Source organism: Necator americanus, chromosome II (assembly GCF_031761385.1).
Source record: "Necator americanus strain Aroian chromosome II, whole genome shotgun sequence".
NCBI lineage: Eukaryota > Metazoa > Nematoda > Chromadorea > Rhabditida > Ancylostomatidae > Necator > Necator americanus.
Window position 1 is genome coordinate 357700 of NC_087372.1, and position 15183 is coordinate 372882.

The window sequence follows — 15183 nt, forward strand, 5'->3', positions numbered from 1 at the left end:
GATCACAGAGTTGCAACTAACCGCTTTAGCTAGAGAATAATGGACAAAAGCGACAAAATCCACAGCGTTGATCAATCCCTATGCAGCTGCGCCTACGTGTTCGACATCAATTCAGAACCGTTTCAGACTTATGAAACTGTGTACAGCGTATAGAATTAGTTGTGAAGGCGATCCGATGCCTCAACTCAATGTTTTTATGCTCGCACAACGAGTCCAGAGTCTTGGTTGGTACGGGGGCGGTCTCGAAATATCGATCATGCATTCCCAGCCGAACCTCTTACCGACTACGCTAAACACATGAACCAACCGAAGAGATTGAGAATGATCTCTTTCTTACCAAATTTTCACCGAGATTGCTATGGCAGCGTGAAGATTTCATGTCACCCTCTAGTGCAGCATCCCGAATGTCCTAGATAGGTGAGGGAAGGCTAACAGTTGTTTCTTTTCTATCACAGATTACTACAAAATCACATTTATTTGTTCATAACGTGAGCTTTGAGTGAATTTGCCAAATGTGCTCGTGGGTCAGCCATCGACTGAGTAGTTAATACAAATATTCTTGGATTTCTTTTCACTTTTAGAGCTTTAGGATGTAAGTTATTTGCTAATGCCAAAGTGTTGATACGGGTGTACTAAGGCGTCCCAGCTCAATCAGGGAGTTTCAGTGCTCGTTAGGTGAAGTAGCGTGAGGTTATTCAAAGTAACTTGTAGGGATTGGTACCTGGACAAGTGACTTACGTGACCTAATCCGTGGGCTAGTTTTGCTGTGTTACGCAGTTCAACGCATATTCGCCGAGGCGCCCTTGAACACAGCTCCACCCAGCCTCCTTGATCTACCACAAAAGTTTGCACAGAAACCATCTATTCTTCACTATTCCATATCCTGTGAGAATTGACACCCATCGACACCGAATGACCTGAGTGCATCAGGTCGACAACTTTCGGCAGTTCTGCGTGACGGAACTTACAGATGTTACTAGATTCCACGCTCCCTCTAGGTATTTGACCTATTTGGATTGGGCCTTGGTATTTTGCCAAATAACAGCACCTTTCTGCAATTTCTGGGCAATTTCCGCCATATAACTGCTCAAAGGCATCACCCCACGAATCTGAGGTGGTGCAGATTTCAGGTGGAGTATTCTTATAAGGGATAGTAGATTATGGAGAGTAGGGTGATTCCGTCCATTTCTTAATAATTGCCGTAGAAAACCCGGAAGATGCGGCGCTGCACAAGGCTGGCGCGCTCCAGTCGAACCCCCTGTGGAAAATAGTGCGCCAGAAAGCCTGAAGCCGTATCTTGCGGGCCGGTTTTGCGGCAATTAGGAAGAAATGGACGGAATCACCCTTCTTTGCATCATCTACTATCCCTTATAAGAATACTCCACCTGGAATCCGTACCACTTCAGATTCGTGGAGTGATGCCTTCAAGTTACATATGTTATAGAGGTCGTGCGTACCTCGAGCGTGTCTTGTTGCCAAAGATTCCACGCTCCCTCTAGGTATTTGCTCGATTGTATCTGGTATGAGCAGGGCCTCCATGAGCACTTAGCAATCAGACTCACTATACAAATAAATACATACTCATAAATAAATAAATAAATATATGATTAATTACAAACAATTAAATCGTCAATTAAATTTACTTGTTATGAAAAACATTTCTTTTCAAAATTTCCCTCAACTTAGTGCATCCCTCGCTCAATGTGCTGTGATGATGAATTTCATAGGTCCCACACAGCTTTTTCGTTAGGAAATAATTATCAAAACAGAAAATCTTCTTTATAACCTTGTAGTTGGTATAGAACACAACATAGCAGATACAGTATCTTTTTGCTACTGCTTGTTGCAGTATTCCTGAAAATTTCTAAAAATCCTTCTTTCCGTGTCGGCAATATTCCCAGAATGGGAAATATGTCAACCTTCAATGCATGGATGTTCCAATACTTACGCTTCAGTGACATTTGAGGACCCTGTTCTTAATTTTTCTCGAGAACATTAACAAATGTGGGCAATTTTGGGAATGTGGAGGAGAGAAATATAATATAGTAATCTATCAGACATGAGTTTGCTACATCTGTCGTGTTTCTCATGCGAGGAAGTTCCGTTTGATTTAAATGGCTGAGCGTATATGTATATCCACTTCGTGATGAGTTTATCCGTGGGAAAATTTCTTCTGCTTAGCAGTGTATTCAACTCACGTCCATTTATCCACCCTCAACTTTGCTTCGTAATCCAGAAAAAAAACGTGATGGTAACCATGCTAGTGAGGCAAAATTGATTCCTAGTTACTAAGGGGTAAAAAAGAGAAGAGGAGAAGAGTTCCACCTTCTCATGAGATTCTAAGTTTCATTAACCTCCATAATCCAGTGAATCAGAAAAAAATAGTGTTGGGAGATTGGAAAAATCGCAAACAACTACAATTTTGTCGATTGCACGTGATGAAGTGCTAAGAGGGGCGGCATCTTCGGCGAATATCTCCTGTGGAGAAACCCCTTTCTGCCGGTTTAATCCTTTAGAAGATGTGGTCGATCCTCTTCCTAGAATTTTCCCTGAAAATTTCAACAACGGAGTTCGGGTGGGGTTCCATTCTAGACTCCATCAGACTTCTTCATAAAAAGTCAATAAATACTTTCCACGTAAATAAACCATTTTAGCAGTTCTGATATTGCCACAGACCTGAGAATTTCGAAATTCACTTCTTATGCAGTACATGAGGACCAATAATTCTTCACTACTAACTATTTTTCTTACTTTTTTCCCCACAGATCGATACTGTTAATGTGTTACTGAAGAACATAAACTTGGATTCGCCCACGCCCGCAAATTAACGGTGTGAGTAATTCATCCATAGGTCTATAACTGTGAAACGAAGTAGATGTTCATCATATTCATTTATAAGCATCATAAATTTCTTTCTATAAAACAAGCCAATCAATGCAACTGATAGATCGTAAAGAAGATCGATTTAAAAATATTGCCGAGATACAAATCACTATCAGAAAGGCGGTGCTGGAGGTGAAAATAGATATACTAAGATCTGAAGTATAACGATTTTTGTAATAAACGGAGAAAAAAACAAGAACTCTGCGTTTTTTGCAGGCAAATATCGATTAGTCAGCTCGTTTGCAGTCCACACGGCCGGTTCAGATCCCGCCCTTCAGCAATGAACATAACGACTGCACCAACGAGGTTTTCGCACCACATAGAACCCGTATTACAATTTTGCTGAGATCAAAGATCAAGCTTCCTTCATCCTCTGATTTTCAATGTTCACTTTGTCTCTTCTTCTTCGATTTTGAAACCAGACTTTGAGCTGAAACACTGACGAATAATATCATGAGATGAGACGTAAGAAACAATCACGAATACTGAGATCATATTTATGCGGTATAAAAATTTATTTTGACCGAAAAAAAGCGTCGTTGTAAATTGCACTCTGACAGAAATATGCAATTAATCCCAAAAATTAACCGCTTTTGATGAAAAACTTCGTGAACTACACAACTTCGCTAAAACACATATGTCGCATATGAAAAAAAAAACACTCAGTATTTTACTACGAACTACTTTGCGACAGCTATTGCATAAGATAACTTCAAAATTTTTCATTTTTCTTTCTTTTTCCTTACTTTTTTTCACTCTGTGAGAGAGATTGCTACAGTATGCATATCGCGGATTTTTTAGTTGCAAGTAGATAACAAAGCAACGCGTTTCATAAATGTATTAATTAAAATGGAAAACTTGCAAAAACTGCAACTTGCAAAATTAGATAAACTATACTTGAAGAACAACTCAAATTACGTCTAATTTTTGCATTACGAATTTTTGCATGTGAAGAGATTTTTACGTATTTTCAATGAAAATGCGTAAAAATCTCTTCACATGTTTTCTGAGAATTCACATCCTTGTATTCCAGAAAGAGACCTTTTATTACCTCTTCCCTTCCGATACCGTTCACAGAAAACTTGAAACCACTACTCGAGCTCACTATTACCTAAAAATTTCACCTCCAAAATTTCTCCTCCTGACGTTCCTTTCTGACCCTTATCCCTATATCCTCCCGCTCCCAGAGTGACAGACAGATGTAAAAGACATTGAGAAAAACTGGAAGCGCTGAGGTTAGGGCTACAAACTCAATAAACTTAGTAGCCAAAATGCACAAAAAAAAACGAGTGATTTTGTTAAGATGATCCAAGTACGCTCACAGTTGGATTTTAAAAGATTGTCAATCAATCATAGGCTATAGCTCAAACAGCACAATTCAATTCTAGCGTATCGAAGTTCAAGTGAAAACCATAGACACTATTAGATGTTAAAAAACCAGATGAAACACTTACCCTATAAGGATCAATATTGAGCATTTGGCAGAGCGCTTGTCGTTTATCGGGACTTGCACATGCGAATGGATCACGTAAATAGAATTCTTCTAGGATTTGCTTAAAGAATCAAACTTGAAAAATAGATTAGTGATACGAACATGTTTTATTTCTTTCAAATATTTCTTCTAAAGACTGCATCATCTATAAGATTAAAATACGCTTTTTCGCTCTTTGGAGAACAAGGAGTTGCTTTACTCCACACGAACATGGACATGTATCTACGCGAAAAAAGAAATCTATGCGAAGTAGGGGACAGAATATCGGATCGTTAAAAGATAGTATCCATTAAAATTCTTTTTCTTTGAGAGTCAGACTTCTTTTTCTTTTTGCGGATACCAGCTTTAACATGAGCTGTGGTTGGTCTCCTGTTCTGTATGTCATTTGTTTTCTCGAATGAAACTGTTGCGCTTTTTGAGGGAAGGAACCGAGCGAGTTTCATTCATTTTCACTCGGATTATGAGTTTTGGCAGCTAGTCATCTAGTTTCTGTGGACTAACAGAGGCATGAAAAGTACTGATGCATACAAAAGACCAAAAATTCAGAGACCAAAATTCGGTTTTGTCATGGAGTTAGCTAATTGTTTATTCTTTCAGTCGACGAAAAAGACAAGGTCTGAACATTTGGAAACTTATTTGTAACTGATATAACTTTAAGTGAAGCGTTAGCTGGGATAGAAAAAACAAACTGGGAACTTTGTTCAGCTTTAAATTCCCAGCACAAGAATGTGCACAAGCAGTTTTGCAATGTAATACCAAAAATGGGAAGCTTACTGCAAATGCACCGAACTTCACGAAAACAACTACTGAACTTTGCTTCCCACTGAGAATATGGCAAATGAGGACTCACTAAATCGTTTCCTGTATATGTTTTACGACCCTTTCGTACCGTACCGCTTTTCGTTACTGAAACAACTTGCCTTTGACAATGTTAGTGGTTTAAATAGGAACTAAAACTTACGACTTAAGGGACGGTCTCTTTTCTTTTTGCTCATTTTTGATGAAGAGACCTAAAGTCTGGGATTTCGCTAGATTAAAAATCAGATTGATGTACTACTTACGTCATCAATTTTCGGCTTCTCCTCAGAGCATGATTGTTGATCCTGCACATTTGTGCAAGCTATGTTTGTCACTGCACGCAGATTTGGAACTCTCAATAGCGTGGACGATCCTAGGCTTACCGCCGATGGAGTTTTATTGTGCAGTCGCAGCTGAAAATCAGAAGAGGTCAGTAGATCAAAATAATGCATTAACTCACAAATTCGTTGAAGACGTTGCAAATACATTTACAAACAATTTTTAAACCGCCAAAAACTCACATCTTCTTCATCGCAACCACTACCAATCCTACTGTCGTCCAGTGAAGTTTCCTTATTGAAAGTAGTTGGACAGAAGCCTAGAGGCAACGTAACTACAAGTGGCAAGGATGCATTCGTGACGCTTAAAGCCCTGAAATTGAGAGAATACAAGGAAACACTACAATATGTCACACAAATATAACTCCTACGAAGAAGTAAATCCTGTTTTAAGACCACATTCGCCTACGTTTGACCTCTTAGTACTCTCAAAATGACGATAAACGATACGCGCTGTGGCCGCACAAAATGCTTTTTTCATTTCACATACAATCTATCGTAAGCATACATGCGATAGTCGGAGCCGCTGCTCCGACTCCCTTCACTTTTAGACAGTTGGCGAAAAGACTTCCTTCGCTTTTGAACGATTTTCGAAGGGTTTCCCTTCACTTCTGGACAATTACCAAAGGGATCTTCATCACTTGAGCTGCACTCCATAAGCTGGACCCCTTCATCTGAGGAGAGTCCGGCTCTTTTCCATCGCGCTGTGACCGTAAGAGATAAATTTCCGCTCAAAATGATCAAATTCGACTTTTTCCAATAACGCTTTCAGCATAAAGATTGCTTTGAGGGTAGATATGGACGAAATTATAACATAAAATTGATGTATTAACCACATAGCATCGTCCAACAAAAGGCCATTTCACTAGTCAATGCCTATTTTCCAGTAGAAGCACAGCTAGGCGGTACTAATATTTACTGGATTTAGGAATAGCTAGACAGAAAGGAGCGTTTTTGACACTTTCAGTTCCTTTTTTTGTAATTACTCGCGGCAACAAGATCTTTGAAGCTACTTGTGAGATCTGTATTGTGCATGGAGTAGAGTGGAATGAGATATGGAAATTTTGAAAACAACAAAAAAAGACTTGGGAAGTGCGAAGAAAAAACTTTAGAAAAAAACAATTAGAAGCGTCGAAGAACTACTGAACGATGAGAGGAGTTCTTGAGATTGTTGGAAACGACTGGAAGAGCAACAGTTGTATGCTATAAAAGTATACTGTTTCATCACTTTTTTTAAGAAAGAATTTTAGCTCAACCCACAAAAACCGGACCAACCGGCGTGTAATCCTTTTCCTAGGTCAAAATTCACAATTTCGAAGAGTGAAGACAACATGCAGGCGCCTTTCTCAAACATTGCTCCTTCTCCACACGCAGCACCAATCTTAGTTTCAGTGGTCTTATCGTCTCGATTAAATGCAAAAAACAAATCATGAAGAAAATGCTCCATTTTGTGCACTTGACACTGCACATAATAATCTGAAAAAAACAAGAGTTAATGAAATTCACTCGGAAATGCATTTTGCACGTGCATTTCCGCTTTAAAAACGCTCATGACTTATTTTTTCAACCTAATAGAAATCCAAAATCATGTCTTCCATCCCTACCCTATAAGAGGTTTTTATTCTACACTGAAAAAATTGAAGAGATAAAATGGAATAAATTGAAACTTGTTCGTTAATGTCATTTGGTTCAATTTTGAATTCACATTATTCTGATAGAACCTGTATTCTGAAAATACAAATAAGATAACGAACCTCTTTATCGCCTGATCCAACTCGTTCATTGGTGTCGGGGTTGGTGTAGCTAAAGAACTTGGACTTTCGCTTTCATTTTCCACTATTGCTAGACGATCCTCGCTTGGTTCGGATTTCACTTCACTCATGCTGCTCTGAAGCTTTGTTAGAGCATCCTTACAACAGCAATAAAAGAAAAAAGGTACTGGGGCTCATCTCAGTCATAAGCTTCCAAGTGCAGTTTTCTTCGTAAGAAATGAAACCCCGTCACCTGATACACACTCCAACAATTTTTGTCCAGTTTAGCGACACGGCTACTAAGCAATTTGTGCAGAGCACAACTCAGTTTGACTCAGTTTTGCATTCACGTTCGTGTACATAGGACGGTTTTCTTGGGAGAGCTCAAGTGCCAAAAATTGAGCATTCGCGTACCTGTTCTTGCTGTGAGACTTGTGAGAGAGTCGTTGTTAGTGAAGAAATATAGTCAGAAGACAATTTGGTGTCCGATAGCTTTCCTTTCACAAACGAACATCGAGCGCACACCTCATCTGGGCCAGCAACTAACGATATTGGGACACCATACTTGACCTTAAAAATTAACAGTATTGAGGTGAAATCATGAAAGCATGTAATTACATTATCATCAAGTGCATTATGAAGAAAAACTGAAGCCACAGTACAACAGATTTTAATCTGTGACGTTCTTTCCATTAATCTAAGCACCATTGTCAGATCGATTATGCCTTCAACCAGCAATGGGCAGATGGGTTATTTCTTTACGAAATGAGGACTTAGTATTTTTGCCTCACCTCAATTACTTGTTGAAGAAGAGGTTTTGAAATTTCTCCTCATGAATGATTTGTGAAGAACATACCGGATGTCAACTTTACAACAAGTAAGATGTTCCAAGTGACAAGTGGCGACTCGCTGACTGAATCAGTCAGCTCACTCAAATTGAGAAATACATACATACGTTTTCTACATAAATTTCTTATCCACCTTTTCAAGTATTTTTTAACGTATATTAAGTAAGTATATTAAGTAATTGACGTAGAGTGGAATCCCGATGGAAGACACAGAGTTAGAGGTATATATTATGAATATGAGCATGGCCTCTCAATTCCCCTATTGATTTTGAAAGGATAAAGGATAAAGCCGATACTCAAGTCAGTATTTTTGACCTCCCAGACAGGTGTGGCACCAGTTTATCGACTCCAGAGAGATGAAAGGCTTGGCTTGCACCAGGGCTGTTTCGAACCATCGACGTGTGGCTATTCCTATCAGGGAAGTTGGAATGCGCCGCATCCACGTGCCAACGGTCGAAGGTCAATGAGGATTCCCCACCAGTCTATTCAATTAAAACCAATTTGCTCCGTTCTGTTACCTCCTCTCTCACTATCTCTGATTAACCTCCTCCTATTGACTTCCGCGCCTTCTAGCTGGTTTGGCCTTGTCTGGACTGTGGTGGTTAGTCGTTTGAGAATCACGAAAGTTGGTTCAAGGTCCTCCGCCAGATTCGCTTTGTATCCCATCGTGCCCCTTCCGCCCTAGGCTAACTGGTGGTCTAAACCCTGATATGTAGATAAACAGATCGATGTTAAGCGTTCTGGATTGGGGGATAGATATCACAAGAGGATTTTTCACTTTCTGGAGTAGGAGAGCGACATGTTTTGACGTATTATTCGCAACGTTTAAAACTGGGGGAGATTACACTGTTAATAACACTGCCGATTTCTCTTTTTTTTTAATATTCTGACTCAGATAAATGTGTTCTTTTTTATTTTGGTGCACCATTGGTGAGCACCACTGATGTACGTGAATAAACAAATAAATATTCTGCTGAGAGGATCGGAGCGTGTACAAGGATAACGCCTTCTAACGTACTTCGTAGGAACAGACGCCATTCCCACGCCGTTTTTTTTCAGTCGATTAGGCTGCCCGCAAAGTCTCACAGCCGCGCGGGCGCGCGACTTGGCGGCCCTGCGGTTTTGGTGATTATTGACTATGCACAACAGTGCGCTCAATAACCATCAAAATAGAAGAACAGCCAAACCGCGTCCCCGCACGGCTCTGAACACTGCGGGCAGCCTTAGGGAGAATTAAGTGAGACCACGCTCAATTTCGTAATCTGCACCCTTAACTCTACATTCTCCATCAACACTGCGTCAATTTCGTGATACGGTGCTTTTAAAGTTGTTCACAAACTGTTATTGTGGTTATTGAATTCTGCAATCAATTCTGAATTGAATTCAATTCGAATATTTCTCCTATCGAATTCTTTATGTTTTATTTGACCAAAGATGACTAGAAGCCTATAAATGACTCAGTTAAGTTCAGTTCAGCCGATAGACAGACTAAGTTCAGTTCAGCCGACAGATGGTAATGAGCTTACCACCAATGTGTTTGTCTCAATTCGTATAAAGTTGCTTCCTCCACTTTCACCTCCTTTGAAGTGTCGATTCATCAGCACGTAGCAGCAGGGAAGAAACTTGACATAATATAACCAAAAGTCATTTCAAAACCTCGCGATCACTTGCAATTTACACGTGTTTTGATTTTATCTGCTCCTTGCGAACTTCTATCCCTGATATTGTGATTTTTTACTTTTCTCATGTTAATTATAATAATTTGCAATTCTGTGTCCAAGTCAAGCTAAATACTGGTCGCAACACCAATCACTGGAAATCAACAAATGACTACAAGACAAGCCTTCGAAGGAAAAAAATAATCTATTTCTGCTATCACTAGCTTCGCCGAGAAAAAAAAAATTACTCTCGTATAGCTTTCTGGGGAAGAACACTTGTCAATGGAATTCAAGAAATTAGAGTATCTTGCTTTCTCCAACACAAACATAGAAGTTATGGTTTCTAATAATCTAAACCCAATCAGAGATATTTTGCAGCATTTCGTGCATCACTGAAACCTTGTTTTCGCTAGAAAAATAAAGTAAATTAAGTGAAGTAAGTAAGCAACTAAGGGTTGTGCTTCTTAAATTATTGTTTGTTAGAGCAACATCATTGCTAATGTCAAGAGTTTGGACGTTAACAAAATCAAATCCACTCGCTTTGCAAGTTTGCGATTGCAAGAAAAAGTGAACGGGAAATATCTGATGTGATAATTTGTGAAGAAGGAAAGAAGAACAAACATGTTGGTTTCAAGGTGATTTTGTGCAAATGTAAACTTTGTGAGTACAATTTAATTAACGCACTTCTGCAAAGGAGAGCAAAGTTTCAGAAATGTATACACTATCCAATGTTTCGCAGTACGTCACAATGCCGTTTTACTCTATAACGAGACAAGAAAACTTGCAAAGGAATTCAAAAATCTCACCAAATCAGCAACGATTTTGCCTAGAACTTCTTGATGTTTTTCCACATTTACTAACAGCAACATTACAAGTTCTGAAAGAAAATCGGGACAATTTTTTGTCGTGTAATTGGTGGAGAACACCACGAAAATCTCATGAAACACAAGAACAACGAATTGTCTGCACTAAAAAATGTCGACGTCAATCAATAACCGTTTTATGTAATGTGTTTGCACTGGCAAGGTCACTGATTGCGAAAAGCGTTTGTGATTGTTGCATAGATCATAAGCATAGACATCAAAGACCAGCAGGAACGTTTGAGAAGAGAAAAGCTAGCTTTTTTTTGCAAATAAGGAAACACCTAGATGTTCTTCCATATGTATAAGGGGAAAAGGGAGTTGTCGACCACCAAAAAAGTGCTTGTAATGGTTAATTAAGCAAATTTCTTGAGGTCTGAGCTGAAACAGAATTGGTTGATCTAGTAATTACGCTGACTAGCATAATTATCTTAATTGACCAATTATCATTTCTTATCAAAATTCGTCGTAATGGCCTTCTAAGCCTCTGGGCACCTGAGAGCGAAGAGAAAAATTGTTCATAATTCGTCGTAGTTTCCCGTTGATTGGAAGTTGATTGAAAAATATTTTCGAGAATTATAAGACCGAGAATCCGAGAACGGAACTCCGCCATTGAATAGGTGATTTTGTCTCCCTCTCCACTCCCAACATCGTTTTCCCTTGTATAATCCAATGCTCCATCACTTCTCCCCTGCTCTTCTTAAACGAATAAAACCCTACAAAAAAGGAAGAAAATATCGGATTTATGAGCTAACTCAACTACGAAAAGTATGGGCCTCTTCAGTTAATTAATTCTTAGATTCAAGAGTACTTCTTTGCAGTGGTTTAGATAGTTAGAGGGAATATGTAGCTTGAATGAGAAGACCATGTTAAAATTGTAAAGAAGAATTCGGATGGATTCTTTCTTCGCTGTAGAGAAAACGTACAACCACACAAAAAGAGATAAGATGGTCCCGCAGTGACTTTGCAAGTTTTACCGTTAATCATTGCAGTGAGAATAAACGGCTGACTTGGTGATCAAGAAAGGAATGATAACGAAGTCTCCGAAGCAGCGACGACCATAAACGACCGAAACTTACCGCGTGAACGACCATCACGCACATTAATTGACATCAAGTACGCAGAAGCACGCTACGACGTAAATTTACAATCATGACGGGAACTGGACGGGAAGAGACGAAGCGGTGGCAGTTTTTCTATGAGGACGAATTAAGAGGATGTTTATGATTGAAGCGAACACTAGTTCCATGAAACTAATCATTCAGGGCACCTAAAAACACCACTAACCACTCCAACAAAGCTAGAATCATCAGCACAACACGTTAACTGACAAACAAGAGACCGTGATAGGACACAGCCATTAAATACCTAAGGCTGACTTCACACAATCCTCCGCCAATAGCGTTAAAGATGGATATGGATGCTTGCCTGTGGGGTTAACAATAAGATTGCGGGGTGAGTTACACCAGTAACCAAAAATATTCCTAATGACCATCGTGAATTTGTAAGAAGTGGCAACAGCAAGAATAAATCAGAATACTCTTCGCAGTTATGCTCCAGGTAACGTTGTCCCAAAGCAACAGAAACGAGTTTGCGTTACGTCCCATGGTCGTGATATGTTTCAGTAGTAATCAACAGTTGTTTCTAGTGATTCCTTAAAATTTCTAGTAAGGTGAAGAAGCAAGCGTGGAGGCGACACGGTAACAATTGATATTATTGACATAATATTAGCAATTATAATAGTAGGCAGGGTCAAAACGACATGAAGCACGACGCGGTTGTGTAAGCAGCTGGACTCGTAGCGCTGCGGTGGACCGTAGCGGTTAGAATCTAGGGGACCCTTCCTAACACCATTTCTCGCTACAGTTCGCAATGGTCTCACCTCGATTCCAACCGCCATTCTAACCATACCACTTCGAGCGCAGCTGCAGCGTGCTGCATGTCGTTTTGCCCCGACTATGTGTTTAAAAGTTTGGCGATTTCAAACGCGCAAAGATTTGCAAATTCAACTGTTTCAATGAACAAAATAGTTTGGGTGAATGAATGCGAGCAAACACTGCAGGACCGTTATTCAGCTTTCTCCATCCATTGTCCAGGTGTCAACTTAGGAACACAGTAATGATGGTTCGGAAACGAACTAGGCAGACGAACATAATTTTCACGGGGCGAAATGCACTTGTACAAGCCCCTCGGTTTATGCAAAAGAACTGGATCCATGACTGACAGAATCAGAACGTTGAAAAAGACCAAAAAATGACATTAGTAACATCATATAGTAAATTCTTCAAAAGCAACTTTTAAGCGCATCAAAACTTCAACGGCCAGTTAGTGATCGCATTTTGTCAAGCTAATTGGGCAGTGCCCGATAAAACGTAATCACTTATGCCTTGTGAAGGTCACTTAGTCTTAATGGAGTGATGGAAAATTACTGAGAATCACTAGGAAAAGTGCAGTGGTGATGTGTGTCTTGCAGGAAATTCTGTTGCGCTAATCTTATCACTCGCCGATAGATAACCGACGACCTCAACGAGCAGAGGACGTATGTTCTCTTGCTAGCAGAATCACTAAGAAAAGTCCGGAAATATAAAGCACAGAATGTAGAACAGCAAACGACAATATGACATTTCAAAAAGTTGTAATGAGAGCCACTGTTTATGATTAGCCGTTTCGGTCAATAGCGTCGTGTAGCAAAATTGCAATAATCAATATAGTCAGGTCAAAAGTGCTTAAAGCCTGGTGCAGTGGGTAGAAAGTCTCGACGGGAGTTAGATTGAAAATTGATGCAGAACCTACTAATTGGAACTCCAGTTCACCAATTACAAGTTTATTAGAATTACTACAATTGTAATTCAAACTTCTGACTTGACGTGCGCATCATTGTCAACAAAAATTGTCCAAACGTAATTGGTAGAACTAGAAGCCAAGGGGGAAAAAGGGTTCTGATGAAAAAAGAACAATTCGTAATAGTGGCTCTAGAATTGCACGAAACCGCACCAAAGATTTGTAACGACCAGGCTTGAGTTGAAAGGTGTAGCAAAGCCATAGATGAATCACGAAGGACCTAGCTTCCAGTAATCACAGAAAGCAGTGAGAAGGAGACTGTTGGCTGAGGTTCCCGGACGTCGCAGCCGCCGCTCGCCTCGCCAGCACGTAATTATGGCCAAATGGCGCGCCGGGCAAATTACGAAATTGATCGATTGCCGAACGTAATTACGGCCATTTACAACGAGTAATTGCCGAATGGGAGCCGATACGAACCGTAGGGTTCGTAATTACTGAATAATGGATGGATTATCTGGAAGATATACTCATCCCTCAAGGATATATTAGAGGATATCTTTGATGCATGTGTGGTTTCGGATTGTATTCTGCAATTGGCGTTCTCGTCCTCTTGATTATATATGTGCGCTTCTGACACTTTTGAAGTACAACGCAATTCTCGTCGCATTCAGGATGCTTGAATTGCTGCTTACTTGATGTCCCTTGCTATGTCGTTAAGGGAAAACACCACGGTGCAATAAAGTATCGGGAGAACTCATGTGCGCTCACTCAAAAGAGGGAGCCTCGGGATTCACGAAGAACTACTTAGCATTGATTACAATGTGTAATTACAACAACGATCTAATCGAATTCAAAAAGTGATCATATCATGCCCTATATGCTGCGGCATGTAAATGTAACCTGAGGTAGGTCGCGTCCAGTTAGTGGTAACTCTAATGACATCTGTAGTCTCTAACAGGCACCATAATCTTCAGAATCCAACGGTGCAACTCCAAATGCAATAACCGGAATTTCTGCTAGGACCAAGAAGGTAGAAGTCGTTTGCATGAGGCTGACGCTCTGCATGCTTAGGTGACATCGACGTCTAATTAACTGCGAAAAATCGCTAATTAGAGACGCATTAAGCTGCGTTAATTAGCTGTGGAGAACCAAGCTGAGACACTCTTTTACACTGAGTAGCTGTGCACTGAGAGGTTCTTGACTTCACGGTTTCACCTCAGAGAATTACGCATTCTTTTACATATATGACAAAAGAATCTTGCTCTATACAGGAGATTTCTTACTAAATCATGAACTCCTTGCGGCTTAGGATTTGCTTCGACAATTCGCAGAGAACAGTACTAATAAAACTAAAAGAATTGTCATTTATCGTCCAACCATTTCATAGGAAATCAGGCAGAGAGGAAAAAAACAAAGTAATTCTTAACTTCATTAAAACTAGATGCAATTATAGCGCCTGTAGGCATAGAGCTTCGAATATCCGATATTCAGGAAATGTCCTTCGTCCACAGCTAATTTGTTTTATTTTTTTTTTCTCTTCCGCAAACTTGTATGCGCTCTATACACTTGCACATGGAGAGAAAGGAACTGCGGAAAGTGTGAATCTCTATTCATCCTTCCGATGCATATTAATGTCGTTTCCAGTGCACATTTTGGACAAAATAGATGAAAAATAAGAACAAAATGAGTTGCGGCATGTATTGTAATGTGCAATTTAATGAACACAAACTAGACAGCTTCGGCCTTCAGAGAAGTGGTTCTATAAGATAAAGCT

General features: G+C 39.8%; 1 protein-coding gene across 1 annotated transcript; it reads right to left on the reverse strand.

Annotated features, from left to right (window-relative positions):
- Positions 1-3238: 3238 nt before the first annotated feature.
- RB195_016446 (uncharacterized protein) lies at positions 3239-10637 on the reverse strand (the record flags this gene model as incomplete). The annotated part of the gene is made up of 9 exons (XM_064182989.1): positions 3239-3313; positions 4338-4436; positions 5226-5281; positions 5337-5385; positions 5437-5586; positions 5695-5824; positions 7266-7399; positions 7677-7832; positions 10575-10637. The coding sequence occupies 9 exons, from the start codon at positions 10635-10637 to the stop codon at positions 3239-3241; spliced, it is 912 nt and encodes a 303-aa protein (XP_064038870.1).
- Between the last annotated feature and the right edge of the window lie 4546 nt (positions 10638-15183).